This window comes from Notolepis coatsorum, assembly GCF_963971535.1.
Source record: "Notolepis coatsorum genome assembly, chromosome: 7".
Lineage (NCBI taxonomy): Eukaryota > Metazoa > Chordata > Actinopteri > Aulopiformes > Paralepididae > Notolepis > Notolepis coatsorum.
The window spans coordinates 99,391,053-99,412,607 of NC_140171.1; the positions used below are offsets into that span (position 1 = coordinate 99,391,053).

At 44.7% G+C, this 21,555-nt stretch overlaps 1 protein-coding gene across 1 annotated transcript in view; it reads right to left on the minus strand.

Moving 5' to 3' along the window:
- Nucleotides 1-21,555, minus strand: part of tmprss6 (transmembrane serine protease 6) — a gene marked incomplete at both ends in the record, with an annotated part of 89,362 nt that overhangs the window by 29,599 nt on the left and 38,208 nt on the right. Inside the window, 5 exons of the mRNA XM_084318332.1 lie at nt 4,515-4,627; nt 5,213-5,346; nt 7,717-7,924; nt 10,748-10,938; nt 11,923-11,990. Of these exons, the coding sequence (XP_084174458.1) occupies nt 4,515-4,627; nt 5,213-5,346; nt 7,717-7,924; nt 10,748-10,938; nt 11,923-11,990 (714 nt within the window). The remainder of the gene's footprint in view (nt 1-4,514; nt 4,628-5,212; nt 5,347-7,716; nt 7,925-10,747; nt 10,939-11,922; nt 11,991-21,555) is intronic.

Consider the following 21,555-nt stretch of genomic DNA (forward strand, 5'->3'; position numbering starts at 1 on the left):
AATGTTCAGGGGGGAGGGAATAAGTGCTTACCCTACAGACCCCAAGAAGTGCTGTATATTCTGTATTGTTTAATATAAATGCATTTTTTATTCCAATCCCGATTTGTATTTTAGATTCCCAAATCCCATCAGACTTGACTTCTTCGTGTCCCTCAATGAGTGTAATACCAGCATTCAACTGTATGCACCACAGCGGTTTCTATCATCATCATCATCACCACCCACGCTATGCATAAAATATATAGGTCCGCAGAGAGGCACGCTGAGGAGGCCGTGCAAACTGCAATGGAATATGGGGCATCTCTCTCTCTTTACCTAATATTTTGATTCTATCCTGAAATTTTTCAGTTGGAAGGGCCTAACGGTAAACATTTTTTATTTTATTTTTTTTCTGGCACTTTTTTTATGAGGCTCAAAAAGGCAGGTGCTCAAGCACCCCTTGGGCTCTATGTGTGCACGTGCCTGAAGCTAGGACATATGAATCCAGTGTAAACCCACATATATTACCATTCCAGAGTAAATGGAGGAATGAAGGAAAACATCATATTTTTACCCTCGCCTGGTACATAATCTTAATTTAAAAGGCAATATGACAATTATAACCAATATCCCATGGATAATAATGCAACTGAATGTGTTCTCCTACTCCTTGACTACAAATGTAACTGTAAATGTGATGACAATACATAAAAAATACAACATTTATGATACCGTTTAAAAAGGTATACTCAGATGATGTAAATGTTTTGGCCATGGGTACCGTTTCCATGTTGACTGTTTACTGGTAATTTTACTCCAAAACACTATTTCTTTCAGCCAACAGCCATGTTACAAAAACATAAATCTCCCCAAAACATTGAAATACTAATAAAAGACAATGAATATTGATCAATAATATGTAGCATATCAACATTCATATATGGGCCACAGAGCTTCATGCAATGTGACCGATCAATGTTTTCAGCTCAGTTAGACCTATACAATGATATTATTGCTTATTGGTTTTCAGAAAAATATTTGTTTATTTTGGAAAACTCAATACAAAACCCAGGGCATATATAATCACATCACAGAATCTTTTCAGGAATTCAAATAACTAATTACTTAAGTTCCATCAGTACAGACAGTTCTCAGTCTCTATCCGTGGCGCTGTTGGCGGCGCTCTCAAATTGTCTGAGAGCTAAGACTAGTACAGACGTAAAAAACAACAACATATTGTAAGGGCTGCGTGTGTGTGTGGGTCACGAGCAGATAATATAATCCCGGGGAGATCCTGACTTCTGGTCCGGGTCGTGATTCCGCTCCCGTCCCCGGGGAGTCACCTCCGCCTCCGGCTCCCGGGGAGATCCTGACGTCTGGTCCGGTTCATGCTTCGGCTCCCGTCCACGGGGAGTCACCTCCGTCTCCGGCTCCCAGGGAGATCCTGACTTCTGGTCCGGGTCGTGCCTCCGCTCTCGTCCCCGGGGAGTCACCTCCGCCTCCGGCTCCCGGGGAGATCCTGACGTCTGGTCTGGGTCATGCTGCAGCTTCCGTCCCAGGGGAGTCACCTCCGTCTCCGGCTCCCGGGGAGATCCTGACATCTGGTCCGGGTCATGCTGCGGCTTCCGTCCCCGGGAAGTCACCTCCGTCTCTGGCTCCCGGGGAGATCCTGACTTCTGGTCTGGGTCGTGCCTCTGCTCCCGTCCCCGGGGAGTCACCTGCTACACACACCACACACACACACACACCACACACGCATACTCCATACACACACACACATGCACACACACACGCTGCACACATGCCAGTTTCGTTCCTCCTAATCCAGCTAATCCTGACGTCCGGTCCGGGTCATGCTCCTGCTCCTGTCCCCGGGGAGTCGCCTGCCGCCGTCTTCTCGTCTGGTCCGGTCTTCTCGTCTGGTTTTGTCTCCGCGTTTGGCCCGGCCTCCACGCCCAGCCCTTCCTGGTCGTCTGGTCCGGTCTTCTCGTCTGGTCTCGTCTCTACGTCCGGCCCGGCCTCCACGCCCGGCCCTTCCTCGTTGTCTGGTCCGGTCTTCTCATCTGGTCTCGTCTCTACGTCCGGCCCGGCCTCCACGCCCAGCCCTTCCTCGTCATCTGGTCCGGCTTCCACGTCTGGTCCCGGCTCTTCGACTGGTCCCGGCTCCTCGTCTGGTCCCACCTCAGCACCCGGGCCTGCTTCTTCGACTGGTCCCGGCTCCTCGTCTGGTCCCGGTTCCTCATCTTGTCCCACCTCAGCACCCTGGCCTGCTTCCATGTCTGGTCCCGCCTCTTCGACTGGTCCCGGCTCCTCGTCTGGTCCCGCCTCTCTACGCCGTGGGCTGCACCGAGGTCTACGCCGGGAGAGACCCCCGTCTGGGGTCTTTCGCCCAGTCCCGAGATCTACACCTGGAGGGGCCCAGAGGGTAGAGCGGGTCGTCCAATGATCGAAGGGTTGGTGGTTCGAATCCCGCTCAAGCCCATGTCCATCCCACTGCCGTTGTGTCCTTGGGCAAGACACTTAACCTACTTGCCTCGTATGAATGTGTATGCATGTGAATGAATGTTGGTGGTGGTCGGAGGGGCCGTAGGCGTTGATTATTCGCCACGCTTCCGTGAGTCTGCCTCAGGGCAGCTCTGGCTGCAATTGTAGCTTACCACCACCGGTATGACTGTGTATGAACGAATAATGGACTCTGTGAAGCGCTCTGGGTGCCATGAAGAGCGCTATATAAATCCAAGTCATCATTATTATTATTATTATCGCCTTCGCCCCTTTGTTCCGGCCCCCTTCACCGGGCCTCTGTCCCCGTTTTTGGTGCCCTTCTCCGGGCCTCTGTCTCCGTTTCGAACACACACGCACACACCCAGACATCTCCCAGTCCTCGCCCCCTTCGTTCTGGTCCTGTTCCGTTTCCGGCCCCCCCCTCGGCGGCCCTCTGTCTCCGTTTCCGGCCCCCCTCGCCAGTTCCCTGTCTCCGTTGCTAACACACACACACCCACCCAGTTCTCCCCCTGTCCTCACCCCCTTCGGCCCGGTCTCGTTCCCTGTTTTGTTTCGGGGCCCCAGGCCCCCACCTTGCCCGTTCCCGGGTGGTCTTTTTGGCCGTCTGGGAGCCGTCCATTGGAAGGGGGGTACTGTTGTGGTCAAGAGACATTTTGACAATTTTGGACATTTTGAACATTCTGAACATTCTCGTTTCCATCGCCTGTCACAAGGCTTTGCTCATGAACATTTATCATCTGGCACCATCTGGTGCCCGGTCGGCGTTACTGCTCATGTCTCATTTTATTTATTCTGTCATGTTAGCCTCTGCTTTGTTCTCTCAAATCATGCTGCCTATTGTTATGTGTCTGTAATATCCCTGCCCTATTAGTCTAGTGTCCTGGTCTGTGTTGTATTCATTCTGTCTATTGTAATATTGTTCTAGTCTAGTCTTGTGTTTCCTAGTGTGTGTATTGGTAATTCTGTATCCTAGTCTCCCCAGCTGTTTCTGTTTGGTAATCAGTGTTAGTATATATGATTCCACCCTGCCTGTGTTCGGCGCGCGTTCATTGTTTTCTGTTACGGTTTCGTACCTTCGTATCAGTAATTCGTAACCCAGCTTGTGTGAGCATTATCTCGTATCAGTGCTTCGGCAACTCAGCTCGTGGAGCCTACCCTTGTATCAGTATTCGTAACCCAGCTCGTGTGAGCATTATCTTGTATCAGTGCTTTGGCAACTCAGCTCGTTTTGAGCCTCTGTATGTATTCAGCCCTGCTTGTCGGAGTTTATGTTCTGTTCCTGTGAGCCTACGCTCAATTCTCGTGTTCGTTACCTGTTTCTTTGCTTGTCTCAGTAAGTGTATGTTAGTGTTCATGTTTTGGTCCTCTTTCATTTCGTTGTCTAAGTACGTGTTTTCTGGTTAGGTCTAGTTTAGTCTTTTGTTTTTTCATGTCCGTGTAATAGTCGTGCGTCATGTTTTGTGAACCTCAGTAAAGACCTATTCCTTTGAACGTTCGTCTCCTGACTGCTTCCTCGCACTCTGTCTGCACAATTTGGGTCCCGCAACCACCACATCCCATAACAGTTTCTTTCTGTTTATGTCTTTTTTTCCTCTTTTTTCTTTTGCTCATGAATTTTTATGTTTTATTCTTCTCTTCACATGTTTCTTCTTGTATTTTTACTGATGTTTGACTTACTTACAGTACAACTCTGGCATAATCTTCCTGGACTTTTACTTTTTAAATCGACATTTTACAATTTTACATTTATTACTCTACATTTTACTGTATATTACTGTATATTTTTGGCTGTATATTTTAGAATGTATATACATATCTTAGAATGTATATCCCTGACTGTATTCATAAATTTTTGCCATGTTTTCTATGCAAAATATTTTTCTTCAAAGTAACTAGTAACTGATGGGTTCAGATAAATGTAGTGCAGTAAAAGTATAAAGTTCCCTAAAATGAAAATAGTCATAAAGTACAAGTAGCTCGAAATTGTACTTAAGTAAAACAATACGTAGTTACTTTCCACTACCGCTTACAGTAAACTCCCAGGTGCAGTTGGTGTCAGGGGGGTAGTAACTGGGGTGGAACGGTGTTTGCAGGCTCCCCTGGACGCCCCGCACTGCCTCCAATCCAATACTGGAGTTACACTCTGAGAGGGAGAAGAGAGAGAGAGAGAACTCACTTGAAGTTCATACTAAGTTATCTATACTTACATATACTGTATCTTTATTAGAATTGTTTGCACAATTCTCAATTCAATTTACTTTAAACGTTAGTCTTTCGATTTCCTACATAGTATAGGCTTTGGCAATGTAAACGTATGTTTCCCATGTCAATAAAGCCCCTTTGAATTGAGAGAGAGAGAGAGAGAGAGAGAGAGAGAGAGAGAGAGAGAGAGAGAGAGAGAGAGAGAGAGAGAGAGAGAGAGAGAGAGAGAGAGAGAGAGAGAGAGAGAGAGAGAGAGAGAGAGAGAGAGAGAGAGAGAGAACAAACACACAAGCAGGGTGATTATAAGAGGTTTTGTATCAGGACACTTTGAAAAAACTAGGATTATTAATCCTGGTCTGACACGAACATTATCTTCCCATGGGAATCTCCAACTGAGAAAAAAAAAAGAAAATGAGCCTATAGGACTACATTTGATCCAGGTGTGTGGAGTCCATCATAGTAACGGTGTTCATCACTACAGTATGTTTGAAGGCTGAGCTGAATGGTGGACTGGTCAGGATCTCACCCCGGCTGTCCCAGGCCTGTGCAGACAGAGAGAAGGTGTCTTTGTAGTATAGACCCTGTTTCCACACCACCGTCATCCAGTCCCTCGAAGACAAGACACGCACCACTCGCTCATGTCTGCTGCCGCCATACACACTAAGGAAGGACAGTGAGGGATGTGTGGAGAGAGAGGATAGAGAGAGAGAGAGAGAGAGAGAGAGAGAGAGAGAGAGAGAGAGAGAGAGAGAGAGAGAGAGAGAGAGAGAGAGAGAGAGAGAGAGAGAGAGAGAGGGGGGGAGAGAGAGATAGAGAGGGAGAGGGGGAGAGAGGGAGAGAGAAGAGAGAGAAGAGAAAGAGAGGAGAGAGATAGAGAGAAGAGAGAGAAGAGAGGGAGAGAAGAGAGGGAGATAGTGGCTGCTATAAAATGGGTAGCTCAAATCAAGCAATTGGTTCATAGTTGTGGTATATCAGACCATGGCTATTATGTCTAATTCCTTTGCACAATTCAGAATCACTACGCATCTGAAAACAAGCCAGCCAGCCAGCTAGTGGGAGTAGCGTTAACATTAAGTGCTAGACCTCTGTGGTAGCGCCACCTGGAGGAGTGGATTGAGCAGTGCATATAAAGAGAATTGCCTGCTAAACGTAAACAAAAAGACTGCATATACTAAATGTAGAACATTATCATCACGGCAGAGTAAAAGCAGCATCAAGGCAGACAGGCAATGGCTTCGTTTATGTGACTCAGAGAACACATTCTGGTGATTGTGGAGCTATTCTGATAACTAAACTGGCTAAAGAGTTAGTGTTAGCTGCTACACAAGTGAAACTCATAACATACTGCATGTGGGGTGTTTTCTCTTTATTATACTGCATGTGGAGTGTTTTATCTTTATTATACTGCATGTGGAGTGTTTTATATGTATTATACTGCATGTGGAGTGTTTTATCTTTATTATACTGCATGTGGAGTGTTTTCACTTTATTATACTGCATGTGGAATGTTTAATCTTTATTATACTGCATGTGGAGTGTTTTATCTTTATTATACTGCATGTGGAGTGTTTTTTCTTTATTAAACTGTATGTGGAGTGTTTCATCTTTATTATACTGCACGTGGAGTGTTTTACGATACAAGATACAAGAGTTTTATTTGTCACGGCATACAAGTATACAATGAAATGCGGGGGGTCTTGCCCGCAACGATGTGCATAATTACAATAGTAATATATAATAAGAATCCAATAGAATGACATTGTGCAATAACAAGTAACAAAGTAGGGCATATCGGTATCTGTACATGAGTTATTTACAGAGCATGGTAGGACATGCTAGGTCCTGTGGTAGTGTAATACACTGTTAGCTACGGATGAGGCACTGGGTCTTTATGTACACTGCTATACAATGCTATATTTTACAATCTCAAGCTATACTATACCATTCTTAAAGTGACCTTTCCTTCTGTAAAGTGACCATAAGTGTGAGCGTGTGCAGCATGAGTGTGTGTGTGCTCATGTTAAAGTGGCTGCTAGTGTGTGAGCGTGTACAGTGTGTGTTGTGTGTGTATATCCTTATTATACTGTATGTGGAGTGTTTTCTCTTTATTATACTGCATGTAGAGTGTTTTCTCTTTATTATACTGCATGTGGAGTGTTTTATCTTTATTATACTGCATGTGGAGTGTTTTATCTTTATTATACTGCATGTGGAGTGTTTTATCTTTATTATACTATGTGGGGTGTTTTCACTTTATTATACTGCATGTGGAATGTTTTATCTTTATTATACTGCATGTGGAGTGTTTTATCTTTATTATACTGCATGTGGAGTGTTTTATCTTTATTATACTGTATGTGGAGTGTTTTATCTTTATTATACTGCATGTGGAGTGTTTTATCTTTATTATACTGCATGTGGAGTGTTTTATCTTTATTATACTATGTGGGGTGTTTTCACTTTATTATACTGCATGTGGAATGTTTTATCTTTATTATACTGCATGTGGAGTGTTTTATCTTTATTATACTGCATGTGGAATGTTTTATCTTTATTATACTGTATGTGGAGTGTTTTATCTTTATTATACTGCATGTGGAGTGTTTTTTCTTTATTAAACTGTATGTGGAGTGTTTCATCTTTATTATACTGCACGTGGAGTGTTTTATCCTTATTATACTGTATGTGGAGTGTTTTATCTTTATTATACTGTATGTGGAGTGTTTTATCTTTATTATACTGCACGTGGAGTGTTTTATCCTTATTATACTGTATGTGGAGTGTTTTATCTTTATTATACTGCATGTGGAGTGTTTTATCTTTATTATACTGCATGTGGAGTGTTTTATCTTTATTATACTGCATGTGGAGTGTTTTATCTTTATTATACTGCATGTGGAATGTTTTATCTACTGCATGTGGAGTGTTCTCTCTTTATTATACTCCACGTGGATTGTTTTATCTTTATTTGTTTTATCTTTATTATACTGCACATGGAGTGTGCAGTGTGTGAGTGTGAGTGCAACTCACGAGGTAATGAGGTGAGCGTCGGACGGCGTGAGTGAATCGTACACCACCAGTCTGTCCCTGCACTTTGGTAAGAGCCACTTCACGTGGAGCTCCAGCTGGGCGCCAGGGGAGGCCTGGATGTGCCAGAGGCAGGATGAGCGCTGTGCGTCTGGGCCACGGAGGACCACGAGGTGGCCGCCGGAGGCCACTCTGTGGTAGCGGTAACAGTCTGGAGCAGAGGGAGGGGTAGGTCAGCACACTGAGCTGGACATGAAATGTTTCATATCACGTTTTTCTAGTTATTAGTAGGGGTGTAACGGTACACAGAAGCCACAGTTCGGTACGTACCTCGGTATTGGGGTCACGGTTCGGTACGAGTTCGGTACAACAGAAAAAAAAATTATTTTTATTATTATTAACCCTTTTCCCGCCAATAACGTCGTACGACGGGTTTCAAGTTCATGCGAATTCTGCCAATAACGGCGTACGACGTGATTCTGATCATAATTTCATATTTTCGCCATGGTATTCATATTCCACTCACAGAGCCTTGTCAGATGCTGATGGACTCAGCACAACTCTGCAACGCTTCAATACTGCCACCTGGTGGCTGATCGGCGAGTTGCCAAACCGGAAATGCCCGTTGCAGCTCGGTCCGTCCCCTAATTCCGTCCGGCCACTCGTTTTAGCGTCCCGGGACTCAATACACACACCGTGGATATGGATCTTTGCCATAACTCAATAATCGACATGATTTGGGCGTGTATTAGTAATATACAAACCGGAAATGGATCGCCTAGATCCCCACCACATAACTGGGATCTGTTTGCTCCACTCTCATCGCCCAACGATACGAGGAGACTGATGTGAGTTTCAGCGTTTTTGTTTATCATTTTCGATACAAACTGCTCTGATCAATATATCACCCATACTACATGAAGCATCTAACGACTATCACGGAATTATAAACGACCCCCCCCCCTCCGTTCACCCGCGCATGATCAGTCATAACCCTTAGGACCATGTACAGTTGAAATTTTTTATATAGCGTCGATCGGTATCAAACTGCATTTGATGATCTATATGCATTTGTGCCTATATCTCACGTTCTGGGAAATACTGCAGAAAACGATAAAAACATATTTATACTCTAGACCAGTGGTGCCCAACCAGTCGATCGCGATCGACAGGTAGATCGCGGGCTGATTTCAAGTAGATCTCGATTAATAAAATTAGATTATAAAAAAAGATTTTTATTTTTTTTTTGCAAAATCAACTCTGCCTCTCCTTGTTAACTACAACAAGCAATGCTGTTTGTTATTTAAGATGAGGTCGGACTCGGCACTGACAGATTTGTGTTCATTATGCTGTTTTTATAAAGCCTCAAATGACGGCTTACAATATACAATTTTGGCTGGTAGCTCTCGGCTAGGTGGTAAATTAAAAAGTAGATCTTGGTTCAAAAACGGTTGGGCACCCCTGCTCTAGACAGTATTTTCGTATGAATGTGTGAATGAAAAAGTAAAACGTCCCTACATCCTGAACGATAGGTAATCGATGTTGAATGGGCCATAGTAATGTCAATTTAGCAATACAATTAAAAAAGGTATAGCCCTGCAAAGAATGTGAACATCTCCATAGACTTACAGTACTGGCAGAGAATGGTATAAGATGATCAAAGTGGTGGCAGGGAATGGGTTAATATAATTAGTTTTTTTAATTAAAAATATTTTTTTTAATTAAATTTATATATTATATTTATGATAATTATTATAATTATTATTATTAAATAGAATAATTTTCTATAGGCTTGCCGTGGTAGTCAGTGATACTGGTGTTCAGGCATCCAGAGTAAATGAATTGCCTAATGCCCCTTTGACAACTTATAGGCTTGGTAAGTTTCACTTTCACTTCTAGAGAGGATTTAACTGCACGAGACTGAATACTAGAGAACAGATGACATGTTTCACAACAATGGCAGAGGATTATTTGGATTTAAACACAATAGCAGTTCAACTGGAGTCGAGAGGAGCTCAGATGATCAGTCCGAAAAAGTATGTTTATTTTTTTTATTTGATCAGCGTGAGTCCGGCGGGGGAGAATGTTGTTGTTGTTTGTTGGCGAGCGCGCGCGTGTGTGTGTTGGCGATGCGCGGCGCGTGTGCGTGTGTTGGCGACGCGCGGCATGTGTGTGTGTGTGTTGGCGATGCGCGGCGTGTGTGTTAGCGACGCGCGCCGTGTGTGTGTTGGCGAAGCGTGGCGTCTGTGTGTGTGTGTTGGCCACCATATTTTCCGTATGGTTGAGCGTACCGCACCGTGACGGCCGTACCGTAAATTCGCGGGACGAATACACGTACCGTTACACCCCTAGTTATTAGTGAATACAATTTTGGATTTGAAGGTTTCAAAAGTGTTTTGATCCACTTTTTCTCCTTATTTTCTATTTTTCTCCCATCCCAATTTCGTGTATCTAATTCTCCCCTTCCCTGTCTTGAACGTTGCTTGACTATGCCCCCCACTGGCACACGAGGAGGCAGCCTGTCACATCTTTGCGCCTGCCAGCGCGGACTCTCATTGGCGAGGTGTAACGCATGGGAGGCTCACACTACCCTCGCCACTTCCTGTCTCTGCTGTGCAGGCGTCTCCCAACCGACCTGTGGTGGTCGCTGTCCAAAACGTCCAATCCCCACCCATCGACTTCCACGCGCTGACTCTGCCAAATGAGCCAGTACGACGGCCGGCCCAAGCCGAAGGCAATGCTGAGACTGGGATTCGATACCGGAGTCTCTTGCATTGGTGACGAGCGCAATCTCCGCTACGCCACCCAGCCACCATTCAAGTGCTAGTGTATATTCATTTTGAGAAACATTTCTGTGAAATCCACATTGTACAAATTAGAGTGTCCCACTGTCAAGAGTGCTTCTAGTTTACATGCAAAGGTTTTAAGATAGCTCTCTCTGTCTCTCCCTCTGTCTCCCTCTCTCTTTCTCTCTCTTTCTCATCTCTCTCTCTCTCTCTCTCTCCCTCTCTCTCCTTCTCTCTCTCTCTCTCACCAATAACAGAGAGGGAGGGGAGATGTAGAAGGTATTCTCCGTAGCTGGCCATCTCCTCCTCGTCCTCCCCTACCCGGTACCTCCCCAGGCCCTCCTGCAGACCCCTAGTGACCCTCTCCAATGTGACCTCCTCGACGTGGCTGCCAGGGATGGACAGTAGCACCCAGAAGTGGGCCACCACGCTCCCCTCCCTGCAGGAACAAAATGGAGAGATGGAGATAAAGACCTAGAAGCACTATTACAAGTGGAAGTGGGTAGATTCCAAGGTACACCTGAGGAGGAGCGGTTGTGTGTTCTCTGTGATCTGGGAGTGGTGGAGGATGAATTTCATTTTGTTTTTCACTGCCTCCTTGTTCAATTCGTAAATCCGGATTTGTTTTGGCAGTCTGAGAATTGTATGTTGAGTTAGTTTTTTGTGGAGGAGATTTTCAGTCTTGCAGGATGTTTGGAGAAAGCATGGCACTTGAGACAAAACACATTATATCCTATATAATTGATATAATTGAAGTACATTTTTTACAGCTTGTTATTATGTTTTGTTTTGTTTCATTTTTTGTGGCCATCTTGGTCTATATGATCACTTATTGTTTATGTGTCTTGTAAGCCCATTTTTGTGTATGTGACACACAAAATAACTCAATTACAATCTAATATACATTTTAGAACACCGTCTTTTGCAACTATTGGGGCCCGAATGTATCCTGCGTCTGGCGGTAACAGTAAATAGACCTGTTCGCTGTATACAAACATACCGTGTTCCAGCCAATCAGCAATACCAACTGAGAGCTGCTGTGCTAAAAAAAAGTACGGCGTGGCTCTATGGAGAAACCATGGTGTGAGTCCTTCACTTTTTACATATCTAGCTTTGGCATGGATTGATGGTTTAGATTGCTAGCATGGCTAACAAATGCTAATATATTGTAGTCTTCCCTGTTGTTCTGACCAGGATTACGTTCCTTTTTGCCCCCTTGGTGCGCGCGCACACCGAGTCTGACATGGACAGAGAACAGGTCTATGTCCTATCGAAACACAATCGTTCTTTTTCGATGGGTTGGATATGTAACAAGCTGAAATCTGAAAGGGCTGGGTATGTATAAACAAGGTAAGTTACTCCCCATGCAAGATCTTAATGATCTGGGGGGATACTCCCATGTTGGTCAGACAGATGTACGCACCCAAAGGCAAACACTCTGGTGGAGTTGAAGTACCGAGACAGGTCTGAGCTCTTCATTGTCCTCCTCACCTGAGAGCCAGAGGGAGAGAATATTATATATAATATATATATGTTTGTGTTTTCCTTCGGTCATGACGTGCATCAGTGGGTGTGTCTTGGATGGGGATGTGGTGGGGATTGATGTGGGGGGGTGTTTGGGGGACTGGCCGTTCTGGGGAGGTTCACATGCTTTCGAGCAACACTATACTTATTGTACTTATTTTATGCCTATTCTTATGTCTGCACTTTCTACATTGCACTATTTTTATTGTCTTTTATACCTATTCTTATGTCTGCACTTCATGCATTGTTTTTATTCTGTCAACTGTATGCTAATGTTATGTTAATGTTATGCTATTGGCTGTGAAACACTTTGAGCTGCAATCCATCTATGAAAGGTGCTATATAAATAAAGTTATTATTATTATATATAATTTAAAAAAAATTATGTAGGCCATAACAATTATATACAGTTATATCCAAATAAAACTCACACATCTCAAAGAAAGTTCATGACAGCATGACGATTTTACAGGACTAAAGTAATACTGAATGCAATGTGTAAGAATAAAGGTTTACATAATGTATAAAGCATTTGATCTAAATATAAGCATTTAGATGAATTAACTCATGTCTTAAAAACACAGTAGACTAAGTAGGTAAAATAGGCCAAATGGCTGAGCAGCAGAAACACTGCAGAACAGAACAGAACTTGTGATAGAAATGATGTCTTCATATGAAGAGGATGTTTATAAAAGGCATGGCAGAGAGAAATTTGCTTGGACTTGACTCTCACTCTTCGAGATCCACGCTGCATCAAATTCTCTGTTCCATTCAAGCACCAGTCAGAACCACATCTTCAGCTGCAGAGGCCAGTGAAACTGAAAGTGCTGGACTAGTTACTCAAACTGCGGCTAAAAACACAGCTCGCAGTAGCTTCTTGGAGAAAGGAGGCACTAGCAAGCAGGGAGACTCTGGTGTGTAGCTGGCCCGCTGACGATTTAGAGAAATCCATGTATTTAAATAATGCAAGAATGAATGATTGGTTTATTATTATAGACTGGATGGTACAATACAGTCAGTGGTAACAAACTTGTATTACCTGTAATACCAGAAATGTGATTTATATAATTACATTAGCTGTCCCACAAGGCTCTGTTCTGGGCCCTTTGTTATTTCCAATTTACATGCTACCCCTCCGCAATATCATACGCAAATTTGGCATAAACTTAAATTTTTACGCTGATGACACCCAATTATACATACCTATTAAGCCAACCGATTCCTCCCAATTACAAAATCTTGAGGCTTGCCTGCTTGCCATTAAAAAGTGGATATCGCAAAACGTTCTACTCCTTAATGCAGATAAAACTGAGATGTTAATCGTTGGCCCCTCAAACCACAGAGGCCTGTTTGAGGACATCTCCCTCAACTTTGATACTTGTCATGTATCTCAGAGCTCCACCATAAAAAAAACCCAGAGTCATTTTTTATTCCTCCCTCTCAATTAAAGCACATATAAAAAATGTCACCAAAATTGCCTTCTTCCATCTTCGTAATATTGCAAAAATTCGCCCCATTTTAACTCTGGCTGATGCTGAAACCCTAATTCATGCTTTTCTCTCATCACGTCTAGACTACTGTAACGCACTTTTTTCAGGCCTACCTAATTCATGCATCAAAAATCTTCAACTCGTGCAAAATTAGTTTTGATCACCTCACACCAATTTTGTCCGCCTTACACTGGCTTCCTATTCAAGCCAGATCTGACTTTAAAGTGCTACTCCTCACCTACAAAATTGTAAATGTGCTTGCACCGCTCTATCAATCCGAGCTCATCTCTCGATACTCGCCTGCTCGTGCTCTGCGCTCACCAAATGCGGGGCCACAGAGCCTTTGTCTACCGCGCTCCCTACCTGTGGAACTAATTACCTGCCATCATCAGGGGCGCCTGCTCTGTCGAAGCTTTTAAATCCCTGCTTAACTCTTTCATGGCCACAAGCTTTCCCCATCTGTACTTTCTAGCGCCAGCTTTTCTTGACCATTTTCACGATATTTCACGATCTTTGCGGAGCTATTGTATATTCTATATTATAGCTATGGAGACAATAGTATGGCTCATTTGACAGACACTATTTATAGTTCAACATAGTAGTTTGTTTCTACACACTGTAGTTTGTAGTTTATTACACGCTAAACATCGGCCATTTCCAAAATAATCCAGTCTTTTTCCATAGATCGCGAGATAAAAGGCGTTATATGCAATAAGCCCAAATCGTTCTGGTTGATCCGCTGAAACCCCAAATACTCCCAAATCAAAGGTATATACCATGTACACATGTGCCTTCACAAAATCATCAACCCGAACATGCGATCGTTAGAAAATGCTTAGTGTAGGTCCGGTAAAATAGGACACTGTGATCATTACAGAAACATGTTTCAGGTTCAGTAAAATAGACATAGGGGGTCCTTACCTTAGCCAGAAGGTACTCCAAAAAGAATAATTCCAATGATCCCATCGGCGATCACGATTACTCGTTTATATGTGATTACACGTGTTTACAGGAAGCTATAGGTTTTGAGGCAAGCAGATCTCAGAGCAATTGCTCTGCAAGAGCTCCTTCCCCTCAGAGTGAGTCTTGATAGTCCAGTTTAGCCATTGTCTCTACTGATCCCTTTCGATCAGAGTTCAAAAGGTAGGCGATACTGCCACCTGGTGAGATTCGATTGGCATTGCAATTCCAACTTGGGAAAATACAGGGGCGGCTAGAGTGATCCGGATGATAGTTTAGAACGGGGATCAAAGGAAAAAGATCAAAGGATCCAAAACCGAGTTTACTCGTTATTGGCGCTCAAGCGTTGGCGGTGAAACACGAGTTTACTCGTTATTGGCCACCAATGAGTTAAGACCCATCTTTTCTCTCTCCTTCAACCTACCCTGATCTCACCTGGTCGGGGACTGACCTTTAGATTAATCTGTCTAGTTTAGTTAGGATGTCTATTTGCTCCCATGTCTGCTTTTCTGCAGACATGGGAGAACCTTTTTAACCTCTGTCTCTGTCTCAACCGGTCCCATGGAACAGCTTTATACCGCCTTCTGTCAGGCCTGCAGCACTGAACCTTACCTGCTCTGCCCTGACCAATTCTGAGTGGTTTCTCCTGCCCCCGGGGGCATAATGGCCCTGAGCCATTGTCTTGTATCTCATCCTTGCAGTAGTTCTTAGTTCTGTCTATTACTAAATTTCACAATTTTCTTATATACTTTGATTCTACTGTCACCATGTATGCATATGCTCACTACATGTATGTATTGCTCCATCTCCGCCCACTACAAATATGGGAACTCTCTAAGCCCTGGGCTCATTGCTGGGTTAAGTACTTCTATTCTATTCACATAATATGCTTACTACATATATCTATTCTATTCACATATTTGCTTACCACATTGCTATGTCCGCCCATCACAATCATGCAGACTGTCTAACGCCTGTCCCGTCTCCCTGTCTCCCTGTGAGTGGCTGTCTCGTGGTGATGACCGGAGTGGACGACCAGATTTATAACATCGACTCCATCATTTAATGTCTCCTCTCCAGCTCCATGCATACAGAATACCCTCTCACGTCCCACATCCGGGTTACTCCCAGTACGGGTAACCACATAGCTCAATACACTACATCTCCCTTCTTAAGTTCCACATTCTTCACAGTCAAGTTGTCAACAACTGAATAATCACAGAACATAGTGAGAAATAGTTCTTGGAAAGAAAATAATAAAACTAAGCACTGTGGGCCTATACGGCACATAAACAACCAAAGGTGCCTCCTGCATTTAAAACAACACAAACTGTAGTTTTTGTAACCACAAAGTCATGCAGTGAACATTAAATCAGTTACAGTGCAACATAAATGAGCAGAGTCCACTTTTTGTTGTTTCCCTACTCTCTAAACCTTGTTGGAGTTTTGACCAGTCTCCCTGATCTAGTGCGAAAAGGTTGTGCGATAGAGTCAGTAGTGTCACTGCTTCCCTGTGGAGTGTGCGCTGGGGTCTGTGCGTGTGAACTGTCCTGATCAACAAACCTTGGGTTGTCACAGTTCATATCCCCATTCACATCTTGCTCCTTAGCAGCAGATGGAAACTCTCTCTCAGCAGTCTCCCTGAGATGTCTCCTGTTCCTTCTGAACATCCTTCCTTCAGGTGTACGTACCACATAGGAACGTTGTTGTTCGTGCTCCCTCAGAACTACAGCTGGCTTCCAAGTGTCTCCAGACTGCATCCTCACATTCTCTCCAGCACGCAGCACAGGTAGGTGTTTAGCGTGGCGATCATAGTAGCTTTTTTGTTTAGCTTGCTTTTCTTTCAACTTGTTGTGAACATTGAGTACACCTTCAGGGGTGAGCAGTGAGGTGGACGCTGGCAGTTTTGTCTTCAACCGACGCCCCATCAGCATCTGGGCAGGTGACAGGCCCACACCTTCCAGTGGTGTATTTCTGTATTCCAGAAGCGCTATGTAAGGGTCACCAGACTTTTTGAGCATCCTTTTAACAGTTTGCACAGCTTTTTCTGCCTGTCCATTTGACTGAGCATAGTGTGGACTTGAGGTGACATGACTGAACTCCCAGCTCTCTGCAAAGCTCTTGAATTCTGCACTGGCGTACTGAGGGGCATTGTCACTGACCAGAATATCTGGAATCCCGTGCCTGGCAAATATGGACTTCATAATAATAACTTTTTATTTTATTTTATGGCAGTTATAACACCCTTACTGGTGGTGTCGGTCAGCCTCATTATCTCTGTATACTTTTTGATTGCTGCTCCTGTGCTCATTGCAGACAGCACACTGTGCTACAACTAGTTCAATTTGTGCAGACATGCCTGGCCAATAAAGCACATCTCTGGCCCTGTTACGACCCTGGCTCATGGGTACGCAACAATGACAATCAACACCAAAACCCTGTGCTCTAACTCAAAAATGCTACTAAACCAAGGAACTACTAATATAACTATAAACTAATGTACTGGTAACCCAACGGACAAGGACTGTAATAACCTGACAGCTCTCTCTCTAGGCACAGACAGTGCATGTGTGTTACTGGGTCTGCCTTTGAAGCTCCCCAGCAGGTAACCAATCAGCACTAATTGGCTAATTGGCAGCCCTCACCTGCATGCCCTGGTGACACAGGAGTGACCAGCCTCTAGTACATAACACCTCCCCCACCAAACTGGTTGCCCAAGAGGCAACCACTACACAACAACCCATAAACCAAAACAAAAAAACAACTGTGACCCCTTAGGTGTCAGGGCCTCTACCACAACAGCGACAACGGGTACCACAAACACCGGTACTATGATCGTGAGAGGGCGTCTGCTAGCACGTTGTCCCTCCCACGGTTGAGAGAGTCAACAGCTTTAAGTACCTCGGAGCCTACATATCCGAGGACTTGACATGGACCACACACATTGACAGTGTTGTGAAGAAGGCACGACAACGCCTCTACTTCCTCAGGCGCCTAAGGAAGTTCCAAGTCAGTCAGAAGATCCTTAAGAACTTCTACAATAGAGAGCATCTTGACTGGCAACATCACCTCCTGGTTTGGGAATAGCACTGCACAAGACCGAAGCAGACTACAAAGAGTGACACGTTCAGCCGAACGCACAATTGGAGGGGGGCTCCCCACCCTCCAGAACATTTACAACAAGCGTTGCAAGGGCAAGGCTAAGAGAATCATTAAAGACTCCAGTCACCCGAACAACTGCCTCTTTGAACTGCTGCGGTCAGGCAAGCGATACCGGAGTCTCAAGGCGAGCACAGAAAGACTCAGAAGAAGCTTCTATCCCCAGGCCATCAGGCTGCTAAACGAACAATGAACACTACACAACAACAACCACCAAACGCACATAGCACACACATCCACACGCACACACTCACTTTAAACAAACACACTGTAGCACCCACTCCACACACTTTATAGCACACACCCACTTTAAACAAACACACTGTAGCACCCACTCCCCACACTTTATATTTATTGATGAAGGATTGCACTACAACTCGTACACCATTTCTGCTTTGCACTATATAGTACTGTACATTAGTACACTGCATAGTATTGTATATTATATGGTAACTCAGAATATTGTACATATGTCTATACCGAACACTGTGACCTCATTTTCTTCTTCTAAATTACATGCTATACTATGTTATTTGATACTATCTTGTCTAGCACAGTCTCTGGAGCGTAACAGTAAGAAGCATTTTGTATGAAAGTATTCTGTACTTCTGTATGACAACTATTAAAGAAACTTGAACTTGAACTTGAAACTTGAATGTGGTGAATATCCAAGTTATACGCCTGGAGGAACAAACTCCATCGCATCAAACGATGGTTCGAATTCACCATGCTGCGAAGAGAAACCAAAGGGTTATGGTCTGTATACACAACAAGGGGTAAACTGGAGGATCCAACGTAAACATAAAAATGGTTCAAGGCAAGAACCGGGTCGGCCCCTGTCGAACACGACCACTGATACCGATCTGTCAAAATTATACTGCAAACCAAAATCAACCTGAGAACTGCGCTTAACAGAACAGAACACAGCACAACAAAACCATAAATCACTGATACCACCACCGCACCCATATCCATCCCACCTGGCACTGGCAGTTCAGGATACTGCACACCGTGAACATCCAGAGTAGGCTGTACCGCCTCAGGTACAGCCCCAGTGTACCGGGAACCTGGCCGTACGACAGTCACAATAACGTCTGGAACACCATCTAAAATGGCGTCACCCAAAATAACTTTGTCCTGATCAAAATCAAAATGGCTGCCACTCAACAGACCAGGTCGCGAAGGCGGCTCCTGCTCCACAGGGCACAGGTAACTAGGTTGACCATCACACCTAGTGCATGGCAGAGAATCAGTGTGGACATGTGGATCAATGTCAGAATCATCAACTGACATACTGGGACCATCCCTGCCCACAAGTGAAACATTAGGGACAATAGAGCTATTGTGGGAAGGCTGGCAGCCTAAATCAAGCTTAGTAGCCCCTCCAACTAGAACGGTGTCACATAAAAAAACAGCACCTCTCATAGCATCCTTCCCACACTCCTCCTCCAATTCGTTCGTGGCCTCAGCCACCGTACAGGCTGGGAAGACCTTGAGACACTGCGCTGCCATATCATCTCCTGTCACATGCTTCTCCGGCACGCCTGTCAACTCTGGTTTCACCACCGGGCCTAACACAAAACCACAATCAAGAGAATCATTATGCAGAGGTCCATCCACAGTGTGCTTTCCAAAATTCTCAACAGGTGCACCTTTTAATTCAACAAAGAATGTGTCACTAAGTGTAATGTCCCAAGTCAAAGTATCAACAACATCACTTTTGTCCTTTGACATTTCTCGTGCCACAGCACACACAGGAAACACTCCTGGATGTTTCTGTGCCAGCTCATTAGAGACCTCAGAAACCACAGGAATGGGAGTTACAACCGGAGTAGCCAACACTTTGTCACCAGCCAAATCATTCCCTAGAATGAAGGACACCCCCTTTATGGGAATGTGAGAACATACCCCCACAACAACATTGCCTGATACTAAGGGAGAATTGAGCGTGACCTCATGCAAAGGTGCATCCACAAATCCACCCCCAAAGCCCCGAACAACGACATCGGAATGCAAAGAAGAGTTTTCTGAAAACGGCAAAACCCCCTCCAGAATGAGGGACTGAAAAGCACCGGTATCTCTCCAAATTGTTATAGCCTGTTTGGACTCTAGTGCATTAGTCAGGGAAACAAATCCATTCATCATAAACCTCGAGGAACCCTCAAGCTCTTTGTCCACACGTTTGATACCTTCCCCATCCCCATCTAACGTTGGCATAGGCGTCCTGCATATGGTTTCTACCAGAGCCACGGTTCTGACATTTTTCTGCTCAAGCACCGGGCATCCAGCAACGATATGACCAGGTTCCTTACAGTAAAAACAGATAATCCCTTCTGGGAATGCACCAGCAGAACCACCCCGCCTAGGAGGTGAAGTTAATTGACCAGCAGACACCGGTTTTGGGAAACGGCCCCCCTGAACAGGACGCCTATCCCCGGACTCAACACGGTAGTCCTCCAAAAACACGGACTTGTGTGTCAACACAAACTCATCGGCGAAGACAGCGGCGTCGCTTATCTTCGATACCCCACGCTCATTTAGATGTGTGGAAACGGTATCAGGAACACATCTTTTAAATTCCTCTAGGAGAATCAACTGCCTAAGCTGCTCTCTTGACTCTGCCTTCTGAGAAGTGCACCACCTGTCAAACAGGTTCTCCTTCTCCCTTCCAAACTCAACATAAGACTGCCCCTCGGACCTACGATAACCTCTAAAACGCTGACGATAGGCCTCAGGGACCAACTCATAAGCCCTCAAAATGGAAGCTTTAACCAGCTCATAATCAGCGCTTTGTTCAAGGGACAGAGCAGTGTAGGCTTCTTGTGCCCTACCAACCAAAACACATTGCAGCAGCAGTGTCCAGGCGGTATCAGGCCACTTCAATGTGGTTGCCACCCGTTCGAAAAGGGGAAAATATCTTTCCACGTCTTTCTCAAAAAATGGTGGCACCATCCTAATATTCCTGCCTACATCAAACCCGGAACGTGACTCTGGATGCAGAGCACCCGCCAGCAAGGCAGCATGCTTATATTCAAGCTCCTTCTGCGCACGCTCGTGCTCTAAGTCCTTCAAGTAACGCTCTTGTTCTCTCTCCTTAAGCTCACGCTCACTGTTAAACTCACGCTCCTCTCTTCTCTCCTTAAGCGCACGCTCCTCTCTTCTCTCCTCCCGCTCCCGCTCCAGCTGCCTTTCCTTAAACTCCAACTCCCTAATCCTCCACTCACCCTCAGCACCAGACAATAGCGGAGACACGTCAGACAAAGGAGGCTCCTCCACCCTCTCCTCAAGCACCTGTTCCCTAATGAGCAAAACCCTCAAAGCACCCAAGGCAGATGGTTTCAAACGTTTCTCACTGGCAGTAAGCTCGACCTTGTAGTGCACAGCAAGCTCGAGAAGCTGTTCTTTTGAAAACCTCTCCAATATGTCATGTGAAGGGTGATCCACAAAATCCCTAACGGAAGCCATCTTTTCTGCACCAGCGCCACAACCCGTTCACCTTAGAGTCACCAAAAAGCTGCCAAAAGCACCCTAGCACACACACAATCCACCTAACGAGCCACCAAAGAAACACTAAACCACTGAAGAACCATACAGAATGCCAAAGCCACTAATAATAATAATAATAAAGGGACGTGGTGGCAATGTGTGCTACGGAGCGCACATTTCAAGGACGCAAAAAAAAACAATAAAAAAAAAAAAACACCCACCCCAAATAGACGTGTCATACACTCAGGGTGTTAGGTGCTACCAGGTATGCTCACCAAACACTTAAACAAACAAAATAAATCCAACTAAATATTCCAAACAGGTGCGCCTTCTAACCTGATGTGACCACATATGCTTCTACGTCTAAACTGCAGAAAAAACCGGCCTACCACATGTCTACCCTAAGAAACACTAAATCAAGCCCTACCACACTACCT